The sequence below is a fragment of the Alexandromys fortis genome, unplaced genomic scaffold (genome assembly GCF_014885135.2).
Source record: "Alexandromys fortis isolate MF-2015 unplaced genomic scaffold, M_Fortis_MF-2015_v1.1 scaffold_13, whole genome shotgun sequence".
Taxonomy (NCBI): domain Eukaryota; kingdom Metazoa; phylum Chordata; class Mammalia; order Rodentia; family Cricetidae; genus Alexandromys; species Alexandromys fortis.
Window position 1 is genome coordinate 11088884 of NW_026067908.1, and position 26918 is coordinate 11115801.

General features: G+C 45.2%; 1 protein-coding gene across 1 annotated transcript in view; it reads right to left on the bottom strand.

Moving 5' to 3' along the window:
- Positions 1-4567, bottom strand: part of Raver2 (ribonucleoprotein, PTB binding 2) — a 76036-nt gene extending 71469 nt beyond the window's left edge. The window contains exon 1 of the mRNA XM_050136134.1: positions 4224-4567. Coding sequence (XP_049992091.1) covers positions 4224-4439 — 216 coding nt within the window. The 5' untranslated portion in view covers positions 4440-4567. The remainder of the gene's footprint in view (positions 1-4223) is intronic.
- Positions 4568-26918: the final 22351 nt, after the last annotated feature.

Here is a 26918-nt window from a genome sequence, read left to right on the forward strand (position 1 = left end):
CGGGGGGCGGGGGGGCGGGGGGCGGGGGGGCGGGGGGAAGCTCAGTCAGGAAAGCATGTGCCTTGCAAGCCCAAAGCCTAGACTGAATACCGAGAATGCACACAGAGAAGCCCGGTGCAGTGGCTTGTGTTTGTAATCCCAGCACCAGCAAAGGGGACACAGGTGGGTTCCTTGGGGTTCACTGGTCAACCGGTCTAGCCCAGTTGGTGAACCAATGAGAAATTGCCTCAAGAGGTAGACAGAGTAAGTAGGAGACTCTCGAAGCTGTCCTCCTAGCTCCTCTCTCTCTCTCTCTCTCTCTCTCTCTCTCTCTCTCTCTCTCTCTCACACACACACACACACACACACACACACACACACACACACACACGCCTTTTTAAGAAGAACCAATTTGTAAGGAGCGAAAACCAAAGGGGACCAAGGGCTCGAATATCCAGACACCTGGAGGGGGGTCAGCTGAGGGAGGGCCTCAGAGGACTCTCTAGCTCAGCTTCTCGGTCTTCAGTCGGCTCTCCTGACATCCACTCTGTCCTCCACCGATCCAATCTGCAACTTGTGCCCCAGGGAGGAGAAAGATTCCTTTCCCTAAAATACAACTGCCATGGCTTCTTTAGTTTTTACATTTTTATTACATTTATTTATTCTGCGTGTGTGCTCATGTGCTTCCCTTCCACCATGTGGGTCCCAGGCTTAAGAGGAAACACCTGATCCACCCCAGCAGCCTGTCTTCTGTGTTGTACCCGGATGAGATGCTCGCTCTGGGGAGGGCACTACTGCTTTGTCACTTTGTGTAAGGTGAACACAAAGGAAGCTCACCCACACTACAGTGAGGTAGGGCTGGGTCTTCAGAGGGAAAGCCGGTGCTGCTTAGACCAGCAAGAGGGAGTCTGCTTAGGCCACAGCATCCTGTTCTCAGCAACAAACGGTGCATTTAAAAGCTAGTGACTGTACAAGCCATGGAAGAAGGGGGCCGATTGGGAAGAGGAAGGGGCCAGTGGAAGGGCCAAGCAGGGAAGGATGGTGGGCGTTTGGTTCAATGACTACATACTAATAAAAATGAAAAGTAAAGAAATGGAGATTTTTTATTTTAAGAGACAACCTCCAAAGGATTACAGAAATCCTGTGGCTTGCCACCACAGGAGGTACCACTCCTGGTTAGGTGGTCCTGAGATGTGCAAGAGAGCAGGCTGAGCAGGACACAAAGAACAAGTCAAGAAGCAGCATTCCCAAGGCGTCGGGTTCAGCTCCTGCCTCCAGATCCCGCCTTGAGTTCCTGCCCTGGCTTCCCTTGATGATGAGTAATAAACTAGAAACTGAAATAACCCTTTTGGTCATGGTTTTCAATCACAGTACTAGGAAGTCAACTGAGTCGGCCCTTAATGTGGCATTTTAAAATAAAGGAGTGGGTACCCAAACTCATCTAGAAATAGAGAATTTCAAACACATGGTTAATAATTAAACACAATCATGTACAACAGTTAAGTACGCAGTTCCAGTTCAGGTTATATAAGATAGTCTTTCCTGATGAAAAACATATAATAACTTTGATTAGTAAATTGAAAACAAAATATAGCTAGGCAGTGGTGGCGCACGCCTCTAATCCCAGCACTGGAAAGGCAGAGGCAGATGGATTTTTTTTTTTTGACAGAGAAACCCTGTCAAAAAAATACAAAAGAAAGAAAGAAAAGAAGAATGAGGAGGAAGAGGAGAAAGAAAAGAAAAAAAATATAGTCACTAGGAAAGAAAACAAAATTGTTTAAAAAAAAAGATCATACTGAACATATTCATAAAAATACAAAAATTATCTATTGGACTTTCTTTTCAATTATTTTTTTTTGAAGTTAACAAACTTAAGCCTATTTTACTTCCTTATGTAACACTGGCCCACTGTTAGCTATGAACATGAACAGAATATGGACAAAGCTAATACAGTACTGAGGATGAGGGGGCTCACGGTGAACATGGGGGCGGGACAAAGAACATGCTCCAATATACAGGATGAAGGGGCTTGCGGTGAACATGGGGGCGCGACAAAGAACATGCTCCAACATACTTTACACGTAATCTAACACTGATCTGTTTAGATTTCAAACCTGTGTATCAGAACTATCTAAACATTTTGTGATACACAGTACTAGAGAAAAGATCGATGCCAGGACAAGTCAGGAAACCTTTGCTTAACCACTGACCTGAGACTCTGTTTTGACTTTTAGGTGAATCTCCAGTCCGGGGGGGAAAAGTAGCATATGAACTGAGCTTGGTGTAAGAATTTAAATGACTTCACTGAGACATCTTAGCTTACACCATTTTTTTTTTGCTAGTTTATGCTTGCTAGTTTTACAGAAATCCTGAGACTAGGAGTAGTCATAAGTTTATAACAGAGAAAGAAATTATGTCCCCCCCCCCACACCCTCAAACAATCACAGATGTAAGTCTCCAAAAGCCTTCTGTCATCGTAGATCCGAGGTAGGACTGAAATAGTTCCTGAGACCCTCGGGTTTATTTTCCGCCTCTTTTGGGAACACAAATGCAAAAGATAACAACGAAGCAGGAACAGGCAGAACTGACTCGAATTTGCATTAAGTATTTTTAGACTTCATGCAGGGAAATGTTAGAACAGAAATAGTTGACATTCTACAGAGGAAATCCAGACACTTCTCCATCTTCTGCTAGATTGTCATCAGAGTCGATACTCGTCTAAGTTGTTTGGTAGAAATGCCATCTGCCTCTCCCAAGCCCCCTCTCCCTGAGCTCCATGGAGACCTTCGCTACTCATGAGCAGAAAGGCTGCCTCCCCATCGTAGAGGTCCTTCAGGTAGCGACACAAAACACCACCTGCCAGGAGAGCAGGCACTGTGTTCCCACTTATGTTATGAAGCTGTGGGCTCGTGTTTATTGTTTCTACATAAGGTCTACCAACGGTAATGAGGTAAGCTTTTGTCATAATCCATGACTCACAGAGAACATGTAACTGTCACTAGCCAGTCCTCTTACAACTCAGCCCTATGGGGATTTATGGCATTCCTTCTGTGGTCCTACCTACCAGGGCAGCTCATCACAGTTAGTTTTCATAGTCAAATACCTATAGATGGAATGTGCAAACATCTGTACATGTAAGAAACCTAAAGAACAGTAAATTGTTACGTGTTTCTGATAAAAAAAAACACAAATGCATGTGCATACATGTGCACAAGAAAGGAGAAAAAGATAACGTTCTGGGGGACATAGCTCAGTTGGCAGCGTGCTCTTTGCATTCATGAAGCCTTGGGAGACGGGGACACATGCACACGCGCGCGCACACGCACACACACTATTCTGCTGAGTGTGTGATGCACACCTGAAATCTCAGCACGTGGTAGGTAGAGGAAAGAGGATCAGGAATTCAAAGCCTGCCTGGGATACGTGAGATGCTGTCTCAAAAAAAAGAAAGGAGAGAAACTGAGGGGAAAACAGAGAGGAAATGGAGTGTGGGGGTGAAACATGAATGAAAATGAATGAGTATGAACCCCAAGGTAAATCCTCCAAATTCTCCCGCTCTCCTACAATAAGCCTTTAACGTTCAAAATGAGAAAATAAAAGTTAAAACGGTCCAGGCTTTCTAATCAAGAAGCAACAGTTAATCTGGATTAAAGACACCAAGCAGCTTAACTTTAAACTCCGCGCAAGCCATTGAGGAACAAATCCTGCCATACTTGGTTTGGCAGAAGGCTGCAAGACTCTCCCGGCGCTGTATCAACCTCCGTTTCTCTGCGGCCTTAGCAAGCGGAGCAAAGTTGCTTCATACAAACTTGGTCAAGTGCTCCAGCAGCAGAACTCTCCCAGCTTTCCCGTGACCCCGCCCCCGTGGCAATTCAAGTCCCCAACACCCTACGAGGGACCCCTTCCTTCTCGAGAGAGCCTCCGGAAGCCAGACCCCTAAATCTGAACTCCCCCGCTCTCCTCCACGCGCCTTCACCTACAACAGCCGCGGTGGGCTGGAGGGAACACAAAGTCCCGGCCAGACGTGGCGGCACCCGCCCCGGATTCCCCTGTCCGTGCACGAGTGGCTCCGCCTTTCCCAGCCTCAGTTTCCCTCACAGGCTGCAGAAGGGTTTTGTCGAGGCAAAAGGTCCTGGGTTGGGTGCACATACCTTCCTCCTCTCCTGCTTCTCTCCGGCACCGGGACCAGCGTGGACTCCTCCGGGTTGCAGTGACCCAACCCCGGCCCCAGCCCGTACCCGTACCTGGGAGCTGCTGTCCTGGGGCAGGTTTTTCACCAGGATTTTCCGCCGGTTGCTCAGCTCCCTCCGCATCCGCTGCAGCCGCGCGGCCACCTCCTGGGGGTGCAGCGCGGCCACCTCTCCCGGGCGCAGCGCGGGCTCCGCGGCCTCCCCCGCCGTCCCAGCAGAGGGTCCGGATCCCAGGCCCGCGCCCCCCGCGCTGCCTCCCCGCGCCGCCATCTTCCCGGCGCCCCGCTGCAGACTCGGCGAGGCCGGAGCGAAGCGGGAGAGAAAGCGGAGAGGCCGCGCGGGGGCGAGGCGGGCCGGACGCGGAGCAAGGGCGCGCGGGCGGGGGAGGCGCCGCTGCCGCCGACGCGGGGAGGGGGGGGCGGAGCCCGGAGACACGCCCATTCCAGACACGCCCCCGATGCTCCGCCCCTACCCCATGACACCTGCTTGAGCTAGAATGTGGTGGCGGGACTCGAACCCCTAACGGACTCTGCCCTGGCTCCCCGTGTTTGGTCTCGCGCTCCAAATTCGGGGGGCCCTGGGCACCACTATGCAACCTGGAGAACTAACTCCGGGCCTCAATTCTAATATATCAAGATGTGTGTTATTTGGCAAAGTTTAAGACATCAACGAACAAAAAAGCAAAAAAAAAAAAAAAAAAAAAAAAAAAGAGGTTTATCTAAGAAGAAAAGATTCTGGGGAAAGATGTGGTATATTTGGTAAGATCTGAGCATAAATTTCCTAATTGTCTTTCATTGGTCCATATGCCCCCTACGATGGACAACCTGTTCAATATGTGTTTGGAACACATATTGAAGCAGAAGCAAAGACTGGGAGAGTTATGGCAGAGATCAGGAGAGCAAGCCCCTTGGTTATATGAAACTTGGAAGGAGATGTGTAGAGATATACCTAGTCAGGGAGATCTACCAATCCAATAGCCTTTGACTGGCTCCAGCTGGAATGACCATTAGTAAACGGGAGCATGGACCTGAAGGGTGCCCCAAGAAAATGCACTCAAAAATAGCCTTCATAACACCAGCCTGCAATGCATTAAAGGGAAATGCTTTAAACATAACCAACGTACATGAATAAGGGGTTTTGCTCTCATTAAGGGTCTGGAGAGATGATTCAGGCCTTATAGGAACTTATAGCTCTTGCAGAGGCCTACAGTACGGCTCCCAGTACTCAAGTCAGGTGACTCACAACCACCTGTCACTCCAGCTCCTGGATCTGATGTACTTTTCTGGCTTATACACACACACACACACACACAAGATCATGGATTTAGTACTTACCATGGGCCACCCACATATGTCTAAGTATGTTACAGTATTTCACTTAAAAATACAAATAGGCGGCCGGGAGGTAGTGGCGCACACCTTTAATCCCAGCACTCAGGAGGCAGAGGCAGGTGGATCTCTGTGAGATCGAGGCCAACCTGGTCTACAAGAACGAGTTCCAGGACAGCTAGGACTGTTACACAGAGAAACTCTGTCTCAAAAGACAAACAACAGGTCCAAATAGGCAAGGTTTACTTTTTTTCACATAACACATGAAGAAATGGAATCTAGTCTGATTAGGCTCAATGTTCTAAATAATATGTCATCTGTAATCACTCTACTCCCAGATTATGGTTACTAGTCCTCAAACTGTTCTCAAATACTTATTATCATTAAAATTATTCAGGGCAGTACCCCAGTATTTACGCAGCCCTATTCCCATAGACCCAGAGTGAAGAACCGATAGCCTATTGCAGTCTGAACATACAGAGGAATAGTTCCCCGCCATCAAAGGAAGACAACTACTGCCAAAAAGTAGGTGAACCTCCAAGTCACTAAGTGAGAAAAACTAGAGGCAATGGCTACATACTGCATGATTCCATTCATAGGAGCAACAGGGAAATCCAGAGAGCAAAACCCAGAGTGGGGTAGACGGGAGCTGAGAAGAGCATGTCACTGAACAGTACTGCCCCACGGTAATGCGAGAATTCTCAAATGTATTATTACAGGGGATTCAATGGGAAATACACGAATACAAGACAAAGTGGAAAAGGCCATGGGTCCAGCTGCCAGATTCCGCCGTTCTGCTCAGGGGAGATGTGAACAACCACAAGGCTTGCTTCTGCGCCGACATGCCAAATAGGGGTGAGAGAGACCCCCTCCTCTTCCTCAGGAGAGATCACATCTGCACATAGAAGTCACACCCTAAGACCGGTATCCCGGAACTATCCGCAGAATGAATTCCCACAACACCACAGGCTCACACATCCCTTTGAAGCAATGTTTTGGGGCTAGAGAGAAAAGGCCAGTTCTGTGAATGTAACTCAGTATTGCCTCAGTTCGCTTTTAACTGGTTAATGATGTGAAGCTCACCTTATAAACACTTCACTTTGCTTCTTTTCCTGTTGCTGTAACTATAAAATACTCTGACAACAGCAATTTATGGGAGAAGAGGCTTGTTTCAGTCCATGGTTCAAGGACAGGGTCCACCCTAGCAGAGTAGTCAGTGTGGTAGAAGCTTGGAGCAGCCGATCACACTGCATCCACAATCAGGAGCAGAAAGCAGTGATTGCATGCTGCTTTCTCACTTACACACTCCAGGATCCCAGTCACGGAGTAGCTATGCCCACAGGAGAAGGGTGTAGACAGAAGTTTCTGTTCTGCCTCATCCCGCAGCTGTTCAGTCCCAAAGTAACACACAGAGGTTTATATTAATTATAAAATGTTTGGCCCACTAGCTCGGGTTTATTACTAACTACTCTTACAACTTAGATCAACCCATAATTCTTGTCTTTGGTTAACCATGTGGCTTGGTACCTTTTCTCAGTAAGGTATTCTCATCTTGCTTCTTCTGCATCTGGCTGGTGACTGCATCTCTGTCTTTCCTCTTCCCAGAATTCTCTTAGTCTGGTTGCCAGGCCTATACTTCCTGCCTGACTACTGGCCAATCAGCATTTTGTTAAACCAGTATGAGTGACAAATCTTTACAGTGTACAAGAACATGATCCCACAGCATTTCCCCTTTTTTCTTTCCAAAACAAAAACCCTAAATCTAATCTCCTTTGTTTAACTTTTTTTTTCTGACCATTAGCCATAACAACTTGCCACCAACATGCTAAACAAAGACAAACATCCATAATCCATCTTTGGGAATGTGGGCATAGTTTTCTAGGCTACTTCCTGCTGACTGGGGGCACTGATAATCTTATGGTGAACCAAAGAAAATTTAGGATTATGGTCAAGTCCTCACTGGAGTATTCTGTGAGACTGGATCATCTCAGGCAGCAGTCTTTAGGCTGTTCTGGATGTAGAACTCAGAAGAAACTGCAAAAGAGTGGCTCTAAAATGTTGTATAATCTGGACCATCCACTCCTATCAAAGATTTTTCATGGGGGTCTTCTTTGATCAAACCTTGTTTTCTTAACCCAGAATGAATCCACAGCATCTCATTTCCTATGGAAACAAAAGAAGAACATATCTTTTGACTTATATTTTGAAGTCAAGATATTTTTAAAATATATAGGTTGATTTAATCCAGCAGCATTTATAATCAAATGTCTTTTAGCAGCTGTTGCTCCTTCCTCAAAATTCAAACAATTCAAAGACAATACAATAACATACTATATCCAGATTGTCTGTTATTTTCCATCTTTATGTGGCTGTTTTTTTTTTTACTCTATTTCTTTTTTTTTAAATCTTTGAATTTTTTTAGACAGGGTTTTTCTGTATATCTTTGACTTTCCTTGAACTTACTTTGCAGACCAGGTTGGCCTTGAACTCATAGAGATTCAGCTGCCTCCCTACCAAGTGCTGAGATTGAAAGTGTGTGCCACCACACTTGACTACTCTATTTCTTTTCTTAAGGACTTTCTCTATCCTTTTTCTTTTCTCTCCCAAGCCTATGTATATTTTTAAACATACTGTAAACTGTTTGGAATTTAATTTGAATCTGTCTTTACTGTATATCTCTGTCTTTCTCGATCACATACATCTTTAATCTGCTAAGTGATATGGCTAGGATTAAAGCTGCAGCTTTGGAAGATAGTTCCTCCCCACTCCTTGGCTTCCTGAGAGCCTAGCTTCATGGCGGAGGTACTGACTGAAGTCGCGTTTTTTGTCACAATTCTGTGGAGTTTCTAGGTCCATGTCACCACCAAGAAGCATGTCACTAACTGCTCATAAACACCATTTAAGTGTTTGGTGTCAGATCCCCTTAAAAAGAGTTGCAAGGTTTTTGCTGTTAACTTTGAGTCAGGAAGCCTCTCTTAAAGGAGCTGAGCCTCTGCTTGCCGCCAGCACACAGAGCCTACTAGAGTAAAGATGGTCACCAAGAAGCTGCGCTTGACTCTGTTCTTGTTTGTCTAGAATCCTTTTTTTTTAAAAAAAAAAAAATGCTTTCTCAGGCTTTATGTGGAAATTCTTGCCAAATGTTTGGGCGCCATTATGTAAACGGAGACAAAGCTTTCATTTCCTGACTGCCCAGACCCAAATAATCATGCAGAAACTATATTAATTACAACATTGTTTAGTCAATGGTTTAGATGACTCCTAGCTAACTCTTACATCTTAAACTAATCCATTTCTATTCATCTATGTGTCCCCACGAGGCTGCGGCTTACTGGTAGTGTTCTGGCATCTTTCTCCTTCAACAGCTACATGGCATCTCCCTGACATCACCTATTCTCTCTCTCTATTTCTGTTCAGATTTCCTGCCTGGCTTTACTCTTCTAAGCCATCGGCCAAAATAGCTTTATTCATTAACCAATAAAAGCAACACATATATAGAAGGACACCCCATGTCAGAAGGGTGGGCTGGTTACTAATTTTTAGTAATTTTGTCAACTTGACACAAGCTAGAGTCATCTGGAATGAGGGAACCTCAACTGAGGAATTGCCTCCATCAGACTGGGCTGTAGGCAAGTCAGTGGGAACTCTTTTTGATGAGTGATTGATGTGGAAAGGCACAACACACTGTTGGTAGTACCAGCCTTGGGCAGGTGAGCTGAGCAAGCCATGGGGTGCAAGTCAGTAAGTAGTGTTCCTCTGTGGTTCTACTTAGTTCCTGCCTCCAGGCTCCTGCCCTGACTTCCTGTCAGGATAGACTGTAAGCTATGAGATGAAATAAGCCCTTTTTTCCTCCAAAGACTCTTTGGTCGAGATGCTTATCACAACAACAGAAAGCAAATTAAGACATAGTTTACCCACCTTCCTTTACAGAATCAGGATAAACCCCACAGGTATGTTGTGGTAGTTTGAATGAAAATGGCCCCCCCCATAGGCTCATAGGGAATGGCATGCTTTTGAGGTATGACCTTGTTAGAGAAGATCTGGTCTTGTTAGAGGAAGTATCACTGTGGGTGGCCTTGGAGGATTAGGTGCTCAAGCAAGGCCGGTGTCTTTCTCTCTTCCTGCTGCCTGTAGATCCAGATGTAGAACTCTTAGCGACAACTCCAGTACCGTGTCATGGCACCATGCTTCCCACCATGAAGATAATGTACTAAAACTCTGAACTGTAAGCCAGCCCAATTACATGTTTTCCTTTACAAGAGTCGCCATGGTCATGATGTCTCTTCACAGCAATAGAACAGTGTCCAACCAGCACATATGCCTACAGGCTAACCTAATTTACATAATCCCTCGTAAGTATGCTTGGAAGCTTGTCTTCTAGGTATCTCAGGTCCTGCCAAGTTGGTTGGCAACACCAACCAGTCTATCCTATGAAATCTTTTCTTTCCCAATATTTTAAAAATTATTGTCATTTGGGTCTGTATATTGCTCTATGATATGACTACATGTACTTCACTGATTTTGATATAGTAGACTTTTTAATCTACTGCAATCTGCACTGCTTTAATATCCTTGTGTCTATATTCGAAGACCTTTGCCTTTCCAGAGACCGAAGGATAGAAGTGACTCCTGGCCTAGGAGCAAGCATAGTTTAAAGACATGGAATTGTAACTCAGAAGTGTTTTCTTCAATTTCTCCCATCACGAGCCCTGCAAGAAAGTGCTTCTCTCTCAGCTCACACCCACAGTGTTCCGATGTCAAAACCATCTCACTTTTATTTTAAACTTTATTCCTTTGATTTAAATTTCATGCATCTTTAACTTAAATGGAGGCTGGTTTCCTAGAACCAAGGGACTTTGAAAGGGATATTCTTCAAAGTGGGCAAGAACCAGGAATAGCCTCAGTGAGCGCTGTATCCAGACTCCTTCATTAAGGTTCAGAACATATATTTATCCAAATGAATACCGTCTCCTTGACAAACATCTGTTAAAGGCCGGTTATGTTCCAGACAATAGATATATAAATGCATTTGGAATACAGAAAAAAAATACAATAAATGTCCTGATAGATAAGGACCAGGTCTCACTAGGAGAGAATTATGTAATGATTATAATTAATTGTAATTAATAAGTATGCAAGCAGACCTTCAGGGACAGCCCTAGGAAGCAGGGAGCTGACCCAACTTCAATGGCACCACATATGCTTGAAGCCTTTTCCCAACGGCAGGTTCAAACCCTACAGCAAATTATTCTTAGTGAAAAGTTTGAAGTCAAGTCTGGTGAATGAATCAGGTCTCTCTGCTCTCTGACACACACACACACACACACACACACACACACACACACACAACTGTGATAACAGTTGTCCAGGTTTCAGATCATCAATCCTTTCTTGTTACTTTTCCTCTACTGTTTTTAGAGAATTTGGAAAAAAAAATAACAGTGCCCTGATTAAACTTTTAAAAATTGAATTGATTGTCCTTGCCACATAAAAGAGAGAGAGAGAGAGAGAGAGAGAGAGAGAGAGAGAGAGAGAGAGAGAAAGAGAGATGAAAGCTACAAGGATTTGCGAATTCTAGTCTTTATGATTCCGAAGAGGTCCTTTCATTGCAGGTTTTTAAGCCGACTCTAAATTGTAGCTTCTATAGAAAAAAAACAAGGAACACTCTAATCTCAACTCACCATGGGGTGTAATTACAAGCTGCAATGGACTTACCAATATCCATGGGCCATTATCATGATCTACATAATTACCTTGTTCTTAAAATATGAACCATGCGTTCACCTTAGCCCTTTTAAAAAATACATGGATGGTTGCGCTGCAATTCTTGCAGAGGTGTAATAAGCCTTACTACTCCTAATAAAAACAGCCTCTTGTATTCAAACACTGTAATTATACATTATGATAATAGGATTAAAATAAGTTAAGTAGGGCTGGGGAAGTACTTAGTCGGTGGAGGACTTGTTTAGCATGCGGAAGCCCTGTGTTTCGATCCTCAGTTCTGCATAAACTAGGTATGGAGGTGCACACCTTTAACCACATAGCTCAGGAGGATAATCAAAGGCTGAGATTTTTTTCTTGGCTACATCATGCATTTGAGGCCATTGTGGTACAAATGTGACTGCCAGGAAAAAGGAAAGAGATCAGAAAAGAGAAAGGGGGAAAAGTTAAAGTGTGTTAATTATAAGAGCATTACATTAGACTATGCCACAGTATATAACAGGTGTCCTCAATGTACCAGACATAGCACAGGGCACTGGGTTTGAGTGTTATTCAGAAGAGGATCTTTCTCTAGAATAATTACATCACAGGAATTTTGAGCTCTGCTTGGTTAATGCTGTTAATAAAGTGCTTCATAACTTGGGCTATGGCTTGATTCTGACTTGAAAACACCCTGAGAAGTCGGCTCTTGACAGACAAGTGGTTTTGTGCTGAGTTTCGAGACAGAGCACACAGGCATCAGTGGCATCAGGAACCTCAAGGTGTAGCGTTCATGATTCTGTTTTCGGGGTGGCATCAGTGCCAAGTCCAAAGGGAACAGGAAGGCAGAGACTTTTCAGCAGAGAAATGGCCCCGTAAATTTAGCTCGTTGGAAAACAACTCTGAAAACAGTGGAGGAAGTTAGTGCCTCCTGTGTTAGGAACCTTGTGAGGTACAGTGAAAACGGTTCCCTGGAGTTCCTACCGGGAGGAATAAGGACAAGAGAGCCACGGATCCATACACTTTATGTAGGTTACCGAGCCTTTATTCTCTCTCTTTAATGTGATGCTGTTTGAACCCTATAACTGACCTGCCTGCCATAGAGCTGAAATGGACCTTTTTGCCAGTGAGAACGCCAGACAGGGAAGGCTGGGTACATTGTCAGGGACGCAGCAGGAAAGCCATCAGGCCCCAGTGTAAAATTTATACTCTACTTTTATACTCCGATATAATAATAGTGTAAAGAGGTAGCCACAGGAAGGGTTGGATTTGTGAGCGTTTCCTGAGATGGGTGGAATAGAGCTAAGTTCTACAGAAGCAAGATAGCAGGATCCAGAGTCCGCTGACCTCAGGGCAATTTTGTATAACCGGAAGAACTGCTTAAAACATGAGGAACAGCCAGACGTAGTAGTTCATGCCTGTCATCCCAGCATTTGGGAGGCTGAGGCAGGACAAATCAGAAATATTAGTCTGGCCTAAGCTACACAGAGACCCTGTCTTAAAAAAAAAAAAGCATGAGAATTTTTTTTTAAGAAAAATTAAACATATCTATTTCATTGTGTGTGTATGTGTTTGAACGCTACCGAAGGCATGTGGAGGCCAGAGGACAGCTTGCAGGAGTCAGTTCTCTCCTACCATGTGGGTCTTGGGCACGGAACTTACGTGGTCAAGCTTGGCACCAAGCGCCTTTACCTACTGAGCAATCACGGACTGTGAGGTGATATTTTAATGTGTCTCTAGACACAGAAGTATGTTATTTAAGGCTATTGGGAGGATTTGCTGAGGTCACATACACAAATACACTTAGTGGAGGGCTCGGCCCGAGGGCTGTATCAGTGTTAATAATGCTAAGGAATGCTTCCTATTCTTCACTCCTGGTACTATGTTCAGTTGCCAGCAGAGAGAATGGTATTCCTAATCTAATGTGAGACGGGGGGAGGATGCTACAAGCGAGAGAGGCATTCATCCGTTCAGGTGGGAAAGACTAGCGACTCAACTCCAGCAGCCGAATTTCACGCCACGCAGGGCACATGGGATAAGTACTTACAAAAGACAGTCTGGAAAGTGTGGGCTCAAAAATCATACCCAAAGATCATGGAGGCTGCACTTATAGATTAAAAGAGAAGTTCAAAGAACCTCACCAAATAAGTCAAGGTCCCCGATAAAAAGGAAGCGCGAAGTGTTTGGTTGGCTCTGTGTTTGGGCTTCTGTGCTTTGTGAGCCTAGCTCCTGGGACAGAGCAGGTGAACATGGGGAAACACCAGGCAAAAGAAATTGGACAACATCATGCCTTCCCAGGAGCTGGGGTAGGGAAGCAGTGATCTCCAGCCTTGCTCCTAGCTCAGCTCCTCCTGGGTTTCTAAGCCTTTATAGATTTGGTCTCGACTGTTCTTGGCATCCATCTTGGATCACCAACTGAACCAGCCTCTGGGCCGTGGAGCTCTGTCCTCCTGATATGACACACCCCTGTTTCCCACAGTCAGAGAGTCTGTGATTGCCTGCAGGAGACCCTCACAAGGCTGGGCTCAGTGATATTTTTTTGTGGAAGGGAAGAGGTCTCACAGGCTTGTGAGACCCCACCTCTCTCCCAAGATACATAATTGATTAAGTATTGGTACAATTGGTACAGTTGCTGGGGGCGGGGATTCTAAAGAGGTGTCACACGTGAAGGTTGGCAGTCTTCCTGTAGGTAACCCCTCACGCATGCTTCTATAAATAACACCCATTAAACTGCTCCATTCACCGAACTGAATTCGGTACCACAGGCCTCAGCCCTGTCTATCCGAGGGGAATAGAAATCGCCTCCCCGGGAAACCTAGCCGCAGCATCAGCACTTGCTGTTCTCACATCCCACGTCAGTTCAGCTATGACAATGAATAGGGAAATAAATTTAAATACTCAGGGAAAGATGAAAGATTGGACACGAACTAGGGAAAAGGGGCTTCAGAGAAAATCAATGAAGCAAAGTCTGTCTACATGTTGGCCATTGTCTTCCTAGAGACACACCCCAGAGTGTAGGGTGTGGGGGGGGAAGGAGGGGGGAAGGAGGGGGGAGGGAGGGGAGAGAGGGATTCTTGTTGGGCTGGCCTTGACTTCTGAATTCTTTACCCAGGCTGGGACTACAGGTGTGTGTCACGATGACTGGCGACCCTGACCACTTTTAAATAGCATATCTCCTCCTTCAGACTTGTTCACGTCAATCATGTCATTAAACCAACTATCTACACCCATACACTCAAAAATAGAGGCAAAATGTGCACATGCCTTTGCCTTATATTTGTTATTGATGCACAATAACTACACACACACACACACACACACACACACGCACGCACACACGGGACATAATATGATGAACTGGTACCTGTAAACATTACATAAGAATTAAATCATACCGATACTCCGTGGTGAAGACACTATTTTGAAGTATGCAATGCATTATTGTTAGGTAGTCACTCCACAGTGCATCAGAATACTGAAGTCTATACATCCTGTCTAATTGAGTGTCCTTGCTTATTACCCATGACGCTTCTTGGTCCGCTCCCCTTCCATTGTGCATTCAGCCCTGCAACCTTGGCTTCTTTTCTTTCCGCTTCTGTACTTATATCTGCTTGTGGAAGTGTTACTCAGATCTCTGTCCAAGAGAACATGCTCTATGAAGTGTTGCTGGCTAGCAACCTCTGACCAGCAGCTATCCTCCAGATCTGTTCATTCACACTCAGGCTGTTTCCTCCCCACCCTACCCACTCTGTTCTCAGCATTGCCTGAATGCAGTGCAGAGGAGATTTCTGCCAGGCACAATGTTCCTCTAATGGGCAGCCTTTGCCAATCGCCCAGCCAAGACATTCCCAGAGTGCCACTGCAGCCTGAGCTCTTACTACATCCTTCTCTCTTCTCCTCTTCCCTCCTTCCCTTCCCCTTCCCCCCCCCCACGTCCCCTCTGCTCTGCCCCCTCTCCTGTTCTGATCTGGTTCATGGTGTTGTCCCTCCCTCCTCCTCTCGTTTTCATCTTTGCCTTCACTCATAATTTCTCCATAACTTTTTTTACACATTTTATTTGGGTTTCATGTCGACTACTCGGAGGCTAAAAACTGACACAGTAAGGAAACAGAAACAACAAAAGCAAAACAAAATAAAACAACAACAAAAAAACCCACAGGAAAAATGAAGAGGCAGTAAAACTAGATGTGAAGCCTGTTCATCACATTCCACAGTGGTGAAGAGGTCCCTGGCATGAGGTTTGACACACTGTTGCCGACGATTTAACTGCTGGAAACTGAACATAAGAAGAAGAGGGGAGGGGAGGGGAGGGGAGGGGAGGGGAGAGGAGAAGAGAAGAGAAGAGAAGAGAAGAGAAGAGAAGAGAAGAGAAGAGAAGAGAAGGAAGATGTAAAAGAGTCTTGTTATACTGAGGTATTTAGAGAGAGTGACTGATACTGCAGAGGATCGGGGATTGAATCCCAGCACCTACATGGTGACTCACAACTCTCAGATGCCTTCTTCTGACCTCTTCCTGCGCACATAGAGTACACATAAATGCACACACGCATGTACACATACACATTAAAAAAAAAGCAGACAACATGTTCCTTTAGGGGTTATAGAGGTGGCTGAGTGGTTAAGTGTTTTTGCTGGTCTACCAGAGGGCCCAACTCTGGTACCCAGCACTCACATCCGGCAGCTTGCAACTACTTGTAACTTCAGCACCTGTGAGCTGCCATGTGCATGCTAGATGCAATGCCCTTGTCTGTCCTCTGTGGGAACACATACACACATACACCATACACACACACACGGCATACACTCACATGGACATATACACATAAGTAAAAAAGTAAGTAAAATATTTTAAAAAAAGGAATAACTAAATTGGCTTATTTTAAAGTTCTTGCCTTTTTAAGATGGTTTGTGTATATATGCATGCGTTACATACCTGTGTACATGTGTATGGGCATGTTTTTACACATGCATGTGGAGCCCAGATGTTGATGTTGGGTATCTTCTTCAAATATTTTCTAGCTTGTATTTTGAGACAGGGTCTCTCGCTGATAATGGCACTCACTGATTTGACAAGACCAGACTGGTCAGGAAGCTCCAGGAAGCCCCATCTCCACCTCTCCAAAGCTGGGGTTAGGAACACACACTGCCACAGCTCACTTTCCACAAGGCTGTGGTGGTCAAAGCTCCAGTCCTCACGCTTGCAGGGCCAGTGCCTAACCTCCTGAACCATTTCCTAAGCCCTATTTTTATTTTTCAAGGATTTATTTGTTTGTTTGTGTATTATGAGTAAGTCTACCACACACAGCTACGACTGGTCCTTGAGAAGGCTATAAATGGGCACTGGATTTCTTGGAATTGAATGTGAGGCAGGTGTGAACTGCCATGTGGATGCTGGGTACCAATCCCAGGTCCTCTGCAAGAACAGCAAGTATTCTTAACTGCTGATCCATCTCTCCAGCTCCTATTTTTATTTTGTTTTCAGTTCTGGGGACCAAATTCACATTAGACAAGTGCCCTGCCTCTGAGTCATGTCCCCATTTTCATGTCAGAGATCTACAAGGTTTTACAGAAGGATGGAAAAGAGGAGTCAGGTGAAGCAATAAGAAGCAAAGTGTGAGAGACAGAGAGAGCCTATTTGTCTTGAAGCATCTTCTGGGGCTACAGGATTTACCCTGGTTGGGAGGATGCTGTCACCTTCTCCCTTGGAACTGGGTTAAATCAACTGTATCGTGTCTCCCAGGGAAAGTGATGGACCATGGTGGAAGAAGGAAAACTCTGGAGCTCTCATCATGGCAGGTAGCAAAAGAAAATCTAGAACAGATTCCTCACATAATGTCAGAGAGCCCAGCGGAGGCTTACATCCACTGCAAGGAAGAGGCCAGTCTGCAGAACCATTTAGTAAGTGTTGGTGAGTGGGGCCCCAGGATCCCCGTGGTGGCTCTCCTTATGGCGCAGGGATGATGCTGTCACAGAGCCAGAGGGGTGACAAACTGTCATAATGACAGAGGCCAGGCAACTACGCTTAACACCCAAAAGCTGGGCCCATTACTGTAACAACTGAAAGATACAGAGACGGTTAATAGACTTTAGTGTCCCTAGGGGAGAAATAAAAGGCCAGGTACTGAATGGGTACATCATTTAACTAGAACCAGGAACATGCAGAAGGGGAGAACAGGGGGACAAAGGTGATTCCTCAAATAAAAGTGCGTGTCTCGTGGTTCAGTTTCTGCATCTGAGGAAACAGACCCAAGAGGCAGTGACTGAGCAATGGCCATGTCCAAAAGAGAAGACGCCTGCAGTCCCAGGCTTGTCCCAAAAGGGTGTTCAGGAGTAACCATTCCGAGTGAGAGCATTTTGACAACTTCCTGAGCTAATATTGTTACCAGATGTCCTACGATGCCCTTGTGGTCCCCTGGTAGGGTTGGGATTTGGACCTATGGTTTGTCTAAAGTCCAATTCATAGAGGAACTCACTGTCCATGAGGCCAATTCATCCTTAGCGAGGAAAGACTGACTCCCATGGCTTGACTGGTAGACCCTTAGCTAGTTCGGTAAGAGGGATCTCTCCGTGGAGGCCAAGAAGTTGCATCCGCCACTATGACTTCCTGAGCGAGGACAGTGACTCAAAAATAAAATCCCATCCCAGAAATGACGTCAGCTACTGTGAAGGTTAGCTCATGCGTCAGCTTTGTTGGCCTGCAGTGCCCAGATTCTCAGTTAAATATTATTCTGGTGTTCCTGTGAAGCCACTTTCATATGACTTATATTTTAAGTAGGGACCTTTTATTAAGGCAGACTGCCCAGCATAATGTGGGTGCCTCAACCAATCAGTTGAAAGCTTGAGCGGGAACAGAAAGCACATTTTCCCCCAGCCGGAGGGATGCTACCAGTAGACTCCTAACTTCCCCGCAATTTCTGCTCTCCTGGATCACCAGCAAACTGCCTCTGCCCTTGAACACTTGAACTAGCCTCTACCCCACCTCTCTCCTCATCCATGTTGGGCTTACTGAATTTCCAGAGTCATGTGAGTTCAAGGCAAAGCCTTAAAAGTTGTCTTCGCCTCTGTCTCTGTCCGTTCTCGCCACTGCCACGTAATACCCCATGGTTTGCTTTTCTGAAAAACCTTAATGAAATGACCACCATCAAAGACCTTAAGGATGACTGGATGACTATCCCATCCTGTCTCTGTTGAAGTCACCAGTTTGTCAAATAGATTCCAGAGACGGACGGCAGATTCCTGCAAACTCAACCAAGAAAAGTAACTCCAGTCATAACTGTGCTGGGAATGAGAGTCATGGAAAAAATGTATCCGTATGGTTCTCACCCTGCACTATTACACAGTGACTGGCTTGGTAATTACCTTATTTTTTTTTTTTTTTTACCTCCGGGGGTGGAGGAGAGGTGAGAAAGAGAATGAGAGAGAAACAGGAAATCACATGCCATCACGTGGAATGGACAGCAAAACCTACACAGCTTTGAACTCTGGGCAACACTAACTCTTTAAAAGTGTTCTCCCCCCCCCCCAGTTTTTGCTTTTTTCTTTTTGTGAGCACCATTTCCCACGCCAAAACAGACACAATGAGTACATAAATGGCATGGCCTGATGACAAAGACGGTGTCTTCCTGTGGGTCCTATATACATGAGTACCTACATAAGTAGGCTCATCTCTGCCAACCTTTCAGTGCTAGGAACTGGCATGGAGACCTGAGAGGAGACATTCCCCAAAGGGACACAAAGTCACGTTTGTTACTAAGTTCTGTCTTGGTAGGGTTGGTAATTCATCCTACAGGGGTAGATATTTATCCTAAGAGTGGATTTTTCCTTTATGCATGCCCTTCCTCCAGGGTTTAAAGCAAGCTCAGTTCATGATGTGGCATTCATACATCATGGCACTGGACCCAGTTCCCATTTGAAGGGAAGGGGATTTGAGAGAAGGCCCGTGACTATGGGTTTTACTGATCCCTCGCTATCCTAGAGAAACCAGCCTAAGAAAGGATTGTGATGGCTTACTGAAGGACAACCGAAATGCCAGTTCAAAGGCAATGCTCTGAAGGGGGACATCAGTTAGGCTATTGCAAACACATGAGACCAGAGACCTCTGCGTGACTCTAATTTTCCAAATGAAAGAAAAGATGGCTATCAAAACCAAGAGTGAAGTAGCTATGCTTTACGTGTGATATCTCCCAAGAACCTACTACTAGGGGTCATTTTTGCTTCTTGTCCCCAGAACTCTGAGTTCAGGGAGAGTGAGGTCCTAATTCTCAAAGTACCATGATTGGGTCCGGTGGCAAATGTTGCACTTAATTATGAACTATGGCTATGGTTGAGTATTTTGGGTTCTTTGTTTTCATTGACGTGTGGAGAAGCTGCTCTCAAAGCCAGGGCAATACATCCAGGAGAGCAGGAAAAGGCAGGGTTGTATTCACCTGTATTGATCTACCTGGGCACCCCAGTTCGTAATGGTCCCATTATACCCATGAGAAGATGTGTGGTCTTGAGGAGGTATGGCTGCTAAGTACTCAGATTCCCTCAGAAATGAAGGGTTTGGTCATGCTGGTGTGTGTCGGGCACCAGTGTCAGCTGAGGTGATGGTGGAGAGCGAGAGGGATGGAGAATGAACAGTGGAGGGAGGAGGTGATCGTTTCCAACTACAGTTCTGAGATCAGCTATCGCAGCTGGGGTACTGTTTAGCCTACTGACCTCCCTCTTTAAAGTATCCTTTCAGGAACGGAGAACCACAGGAGACGTGGGGGAACTGTCCTGGGTAAACATATCCATGGGACACAAGAGAAGATCACATAGGTCATTGGACGTGCCACCGAGATCTCCCACGCCAAGACCCTGCTGACTGGACATGCCCAACTACTTCAGATTCTGATCTACCCTAGGGTCTATGCATAGCTATGTTGCTCCCAGCCAATGACTTGGCAGCAAGAGTACCAGAGCTACTCTCAACATAAGGCCGCTCTTCCACACTGAAGAATAGAGCATGCGCATTGGCCTTGCTGTGCTGTAGTTTAGAAGGTCTTCTCTTCTTCCCTGGGGCCAGTACTGTGGGTCCGTTTCTGTTCCTGCCTTTGTAGGCATTTCATTCCATGAATTTCTTGTCCTTTACATTTTTAGTGGGTATCTTTCTTCTTGGAGGACTGAAATGAAAAGAATCAACAGTACTGACATTCCAGCAAGCGTTGACACACGCTCATTCTTCTGTTTCTTCTGCCATCTTAGACCATGCCCATCAGTTTACCTCTTTAGTTAGCACTCAGACGCTGGCACATTTCCTGGCTATGTGACTCTATACTGAAGAACGGCAGTTGAGCACACATTTAGATCAATTACCTGAGTCCCGATGGCAGTCTCAGTATTGATTGGTAGTGAATTATGGTCAATTATATTGACTATTATAGGCAATTGTCGCATTTGAAGCCAAGCTAGCAAGTGACACCTGTCATCAATGCACAAATTATCTAGACTCACAGGCAATTAAAAAATATTAGGTTTCTCGTCTTAGACTTTCTCGTTGCCATGACCAAACACCTAAGAGAAGCAACTTAAAAGGAAGAGTTACTGTGTGACGCAAGGTTTCAGTTCCTAGTGCTTCTCTCCACTGGTTCCAAGCCCACAGTGGGGCACAGCATCCTGATAGCAAGAGCATGTGGCAGAGGCTACTTAATTCATGGATCATAGGAAGCAGAAAGAAAGTGACTGAGATGGCCCTGGATAAGATATTGGCCACCTAGGACACGTTCCCAGTGACCTATTTCCTCCAGGTAGGCTTCTCCTTTTAAAGTTTTCAGAACTGCGCACAGTAGCCCCAGCAGCTGGGGATCAAACCTTCGTGAGCCTTTGAGAGCCCTTCACACTCAAACCAGCACATTTGAACTCGCCCCCCTCCCCAAGGCTCCTGTCCAGATTATGACAACGGATGCATTCAGTCCAAGAGCCCCAAGGCTTTAATGGTTCCAACATTGCTCAAAAGTCCAGTTCAAAGTCTCCTCGGGGACAAACTCTTAGCCATGAGGTCCTGTAAAGTAGAAAGCTAACTACTCCCCCATTGCAGTGGCACAGAGTAAACGTTCTTATTTGAAAAGGGAGGAATCAGTAGGGGTGGGGTGGCAGAGAGGAAGGTTTAGACAAAAGGGACCCCCAGATTCATCAAAGCAAACCTTAAATCCTATGTCCAGCATTGAGGGCACACGGTGTGATGCCACTACTGGACCACTTAGGCAACCGTGCTGGTTGCAGCCCACAAGACTTTTCTGTTGGGCTGGTTCTGCTTGTCACCTATGGCTTTATTCCTAAGAGGCCATGTTCTCAGCATCTCTACCTTCCTTGGCTCCATATTGAAGAGAAGGCCTCACAGCTTCATGCACCAACCTCAGGGACAGCCGAGAAGGACTCAGAGCCCATCTTACACTGCTGGACCTCCCCTTTGAAATTTGGGGGAGGCTCACCGGCTTCAGTGGCAGCGGCCCCCTCACAGCTCTGAGTCACAGTTACACTGGCCTCTGCAAGCCGGGGCGGCTGAGAATGGCAAAGCAAACCCTGGCAAACCAACTTCTTCCTAGGCGGATCTGTGGAGGTCAAGCGCTCAGTGCTGTTTTCTTTACTCTTTAGGGAAAGTCTTTTAAATGAGTTCACTTTTTCAAATATTTGAACCTCCCACAGGTGAGGTCTAGCCAGTTCTTGAGATGTCCCAAGGCATCTTTCTTGTTCTCCTGATGAAGATCCCTTGGATCCTTTTTTTTTAATGCCTTCATCTCTTTAACACTTATACCCTCTGTGCTATAACTTTAAATGAGTTATTTTCTGACCAAACAAACAAAAAATTTAAGACAAAGTCTCCTGTGGCCCAGGTTGATCTGTAACTCCTTATGCAGCTAAAAACAACCTTGAACTTCTGATTCTTCTACCTTCACCTGCTGAGTGCTAGGATTGCAGGTGTGTCCTATGACCTTTCCCATGCCCTCCTTCCACGAGGTAAGGTCAGCAGCCAACAATTCCAGCTGAGATGATCTTTGGGAAGCAGGCACAGGTGAACTCCTAAAGATGGCAGCAGTCCTGTATAACACTAACACTGTTATACAGTGTTAGGGCTGGAGTGACGGTTCTGTGGCTTAGAGTACTTACTACTCTTGCAGAGGACACATGTTTGGTTCCCAGCCTACATATTGGGCAGCTCACGACTGCCCACAGGTCTAGCTCCATAGGGCCAGATACTTTCTTCTCATTAATATGGGCACCTGCATACAAGTGCCCATACCTACACAAAGACACATAGAGACACTGAACCTTCCAAATTTGCCCACATACCTCTTTGACAGACCCTATGTTAGTATGTACCCTCTGAACCAACTTGGAGACAAGTTTTCAACTTAATTCTTTCCGTTTTCCCCCCAAATACATTGCTGGATATATCTATCCCCTATCCAGCCAATGTATCTGTCATCCTAGAATTCTCTAGTTGAATCGTGTAGGATCATTACCGTTTGAGCTGCTCCATCAGAAGGTGTGTTCCTACAACCGCCTCTGACTTCAGCTAATTCTGCATTTCTTCATTCTGCCGTGCGTGTGTATGCACCAGCTTTTCCAGCTTCTTTTCTGGCTGTAATATTCCATTACTTCTGCTTTGGTGCTCAATTGACCATTTACGGGCAGCACTTTGCTTTTATTCAGCCAGTAACAGGAACCAGAGCTTTGAAAGTCGATGATTCGAGAATAGTTTTTATATGAGCAACAAGTCCTTCTTTTGATATACTTTCAAGCTGCTGAACTTACTTCAAAAACAGAAAAGGATTCCAAGGCTGGGTATGACAAAGGGCTTCAGTGAGTCGGGCTAATGGGAATTCCATACATACTGCTGAAACTTTCCCAGGTGCCATAACCGTAGGACCCTGTATGGCTCAGGCAGATGCACACGTGGTACTTCTGTAAATATTTCCTTTGTACGCGTTCACAAGGCCCAACCAAGTTTCCGCTGGGTTGAGTCTTAAGAGGCTAAATCATCTCAAGCATTAATAGCCCCTCTCTAATGATACCCTAAACCATCAGATGCCTGGACAGAGCTCTGCTATGTCCTCCTGCCTCCGGACAGAATGGGCATAGACAATACAGAGTGGACAAAAAAAATTAACAAACTCACCTAGACTTTAACAATGGTCAGTCAGGAATTTCTTCTTTAAATATCTTCATGTTGTAGCTCAAATGCATTTTACAATAAGTCTGATAAAGAAGTTAAAATCCTAATTATGTATATTTTCCACAGCAAGTAAAGATATTTCCAACATTCCAACTATTTATTTCTTGTGAAATTTCATTTTTTATTTTTATTGAAACAGAGCTCATTTATTCAACACTTTTGGTCTCAAAGAAACACTTGGCATTTTTTTTTTAGCATCTCCGATTTAGAAGTCACTTACTAACCCACACAGCTCCTTTGACAGGATTAACATCCTCTGATTATTTTGCTCACTTTTTAACTGAATTTATTTTTATTTATGTGTATGTGTGTACGCCTATGTGAGTTTACGTTCATCATGCGTATTCAGGAGCTGCTGATGCTGGAAGATCTCAAGTGACCTTGAACTGGAGTTACAGGGGGTGTAGCTTCCATGGACAATGGGAACTGAACTTCAGCACTGCAGAAGTTCTAAGCACTTTTATCCTCTGGGTCATCTCTCCAGCCCCTACTTTGAATTTATACTCTCTGTGGGCTGGATTCCTTTTTTTTTTAATTTTTTGATTTGTTTCGTTTTTTTGATACAGGGTTTCTCTGTATAACAGTCCCACCTATCCTGGAACTTCCTATGTAGACCAAACCAGGCTGGCTTAGATCCACCTGTCTCTGCTTCCTGAGTGCTGGGGTTAAAGGTGGGTACTACCACCACTCGACTGAACTCTTATTGTTAACACTTATTTTCTAAAAACCTTTACTTGTTTGTTTGTTTGTTTTTACAATAAGATGTATTGAGGTCTTCTTGCATTGCTGGTTTAGTTACTTTCAATTGCTGGGACAAGATACCATGACCAAGGCAACTTATAAAAGAAAGCTTTAGTTTGGTGGCTCACGGTTCTAGAAGGCATGACAATCATGTCAGGGAGCATGACAGCAGGTAGGCAGACATGGCGCTAGAGCAGGAGCTGAGAGCTCACCTCTGATCCACAAGCACGGGGCAGAAAGACAGATGGAGGGAGAGATAGATAGACAGACAGACAGACAGATGATAGGTAGATAGATAAGAGATAGATACACAGATACATAGATACATACATAGAACCTCAAAGCCCACCCCCAGTGACATAGTTCCTCCAACAAGGCCACACCTCTTAACCCTCCTCAAGTAGTTCTACCAACTGGGGACCAAGCATTCGAAAATATGAGCCCATGGGATCCCATTCTCATTTAAACCCTGGCCCACATAGGTTTATGGCCCCATCATAATGTGAAATGCATTTAGTACAACTTCAGAAGTCCCCACAGGCAGTTTCAACAGTTCAAAAGTCTAAATTCTCTTCTAGGGCGTTGGGCAATCTCTTAATTGTAACCTTCTATAAGTCAAAAAGCAGATTTTATACTCCCAGTATAAAGCACCACAGAACATACATTCCAAAAGTGAGGACTAGGAGCAGAGAAAATACTGGACAAAAACAAGAAAGAAACCCAGCACGCCAGACTCCAAATCCTGTAGCTTAGACAGCAGCTGTCTGCAGCTCTCCTCGGCAAGCATCCATTGCCCCAGTGGCTCCAGTATCTTGGGGTCCCCAACACAATTCAGCATCACTTTCAGCGCTTTACGCAGTGGCCTTGCTGGGTGTCCAGGAAGGGACTCCCCTGCTATATGCCAGGCCTCAGTAGCTTCCTCAGCAGCTTTCCTTCACTGCGGAGGAAGATTCCAAACCCCTTTACTCCTGTCTCCTTCATGGTTCTGAAGCTAGAACCTCATAGCTGAAGTCATCTGCTTGGAATGGAACCTGGCCCCATCCTTGAATTATATTTGCATGTGCTTTGATTGTTGATGCCTTTTAGGACGTGAAACCCTCTTAGGCCTCTTCCTTTCACCAATTACACGATTAGGTAGGTGGAACCTTGCACTTAGGGTATCACTCTGTATATTTCCCTATCTCCTCATCCTTTGCAGCACAAACCAAGGCTCCAACACAAAATTTCCTGGGATTCTTTTCTCCTCAAAATGTACATTTTATATTTCTTTTTGCTCCCACTTGCTCTTTTTCATTGTAGATCTGCCTAAGAGTGTTACTAGTAACCAAGTGATATTAGGTTGTCTTAAATCTTCTCTACTAACGAAAGAAATTCCAAACTCTTCCATGGAGCATCATGCAGATTCTTAGGACAAGGGTAAAAAATGGCTACATTCTTTTTCCAAAATATCACAGGGATGCTCTCTAGTTCAGTTCCTAATATTGGGCCCACTGAAACCTCTTGAGCTGGGCCTCCACAGTTTGCTTTGCTCTCTGTACTATGGCCTTCCAAGCGCCTACTAGGACTGCCTGTTAAGCTCTGCTTACAGCATTCAACAGTTTTCCCAGCCCAAAGTTCCAAAAATCTTTCACACTGCTCAAAAAAATCCCGACACGGTCAGGTCAGGCCTATCACAGCAATTGCCCATATCCTAGTGACAGTTCCTCTTAGTCACTTTTCTATCGCTGTGACAAAACACCATGATCAAGGCAACTTATAAAAGGAAGCATTTGATTGGGAGGCATCCAGTTTCAGGGGGTTAAAGTCCATGACCATCATGAGAGGGAATATGGCAGCAGCTGGGTCAGCACAACCTGGAGCAGTAGTTGACCCACAAACACAAGGCAGGGGGAGAGCTAACTGGCAGTGGCGTGGGATGCTGCCCTCAAAGCTCATCTTTGGGATTTGTGAAACACCTCCTCCAACAAAGCCACACCTCCTAATCCTTCCCAAACAGTTCTGTCAACTGGACATCAGGTATTCAAATATAAGGGCCTAAGGTAGGTCTTCTCATTCAAACCACAATTGCCTTCCTTAACATGTCTGACTTCACAGTTCCTATGGAGCCCTGGTGCTGAGTAGAGAAAGCCAGGAGATCTGGAGTTCATAGCAGTGATTACTGCTCATGAATACTGAAAGGAAATAGAACTCTATAAGGGAAATAGAAGTTAGCTAGGTGATGTAGAAAGAGAGCCAAGGGAGTTTTAGGCATGGAGAAGACCCAGGAAGGTTAGGCAATGATTAATTAGGCATAATAATGTGTGCAATATGACACAGAAAAGGTAGACATTGACCAAGGAAGCATGTCACCGTAACACTTACCAAGACTGGGGAACAAGGGGTATTGGCGAAGCAGGCTTCCTGAACAAAGGGCCTAATGATTTAGGTATTTAGCATTCCTTTCTGCCCATTGCCATCTCCTGACTAATCTAGGCCATGTAGCTAGCTGGTAAATGGAGCAGAAGTGACATGTCACTTTCTGGCTGAGGCGATGAAAGACTCTAATTGTCCATTTCCTCCCTCTTCCTCTGATGACGTGTGTGTCAACAGTTCAAGAGATGCCAGCTCTGACATGCGGATCTCTGGCTGACTCTCAAAGGCACAGGACCTCTCTGCTTACCCGCAACCACTGGGGATAATAATACGTCATAAAGCTCGGAGAGATGGCCCAGTGGGTAAAAGCACTTGACTGTTCTTCCAGTGGTCCTGAGTTCAATTCTCAGCAACCACATGAGGGCTCTCAAC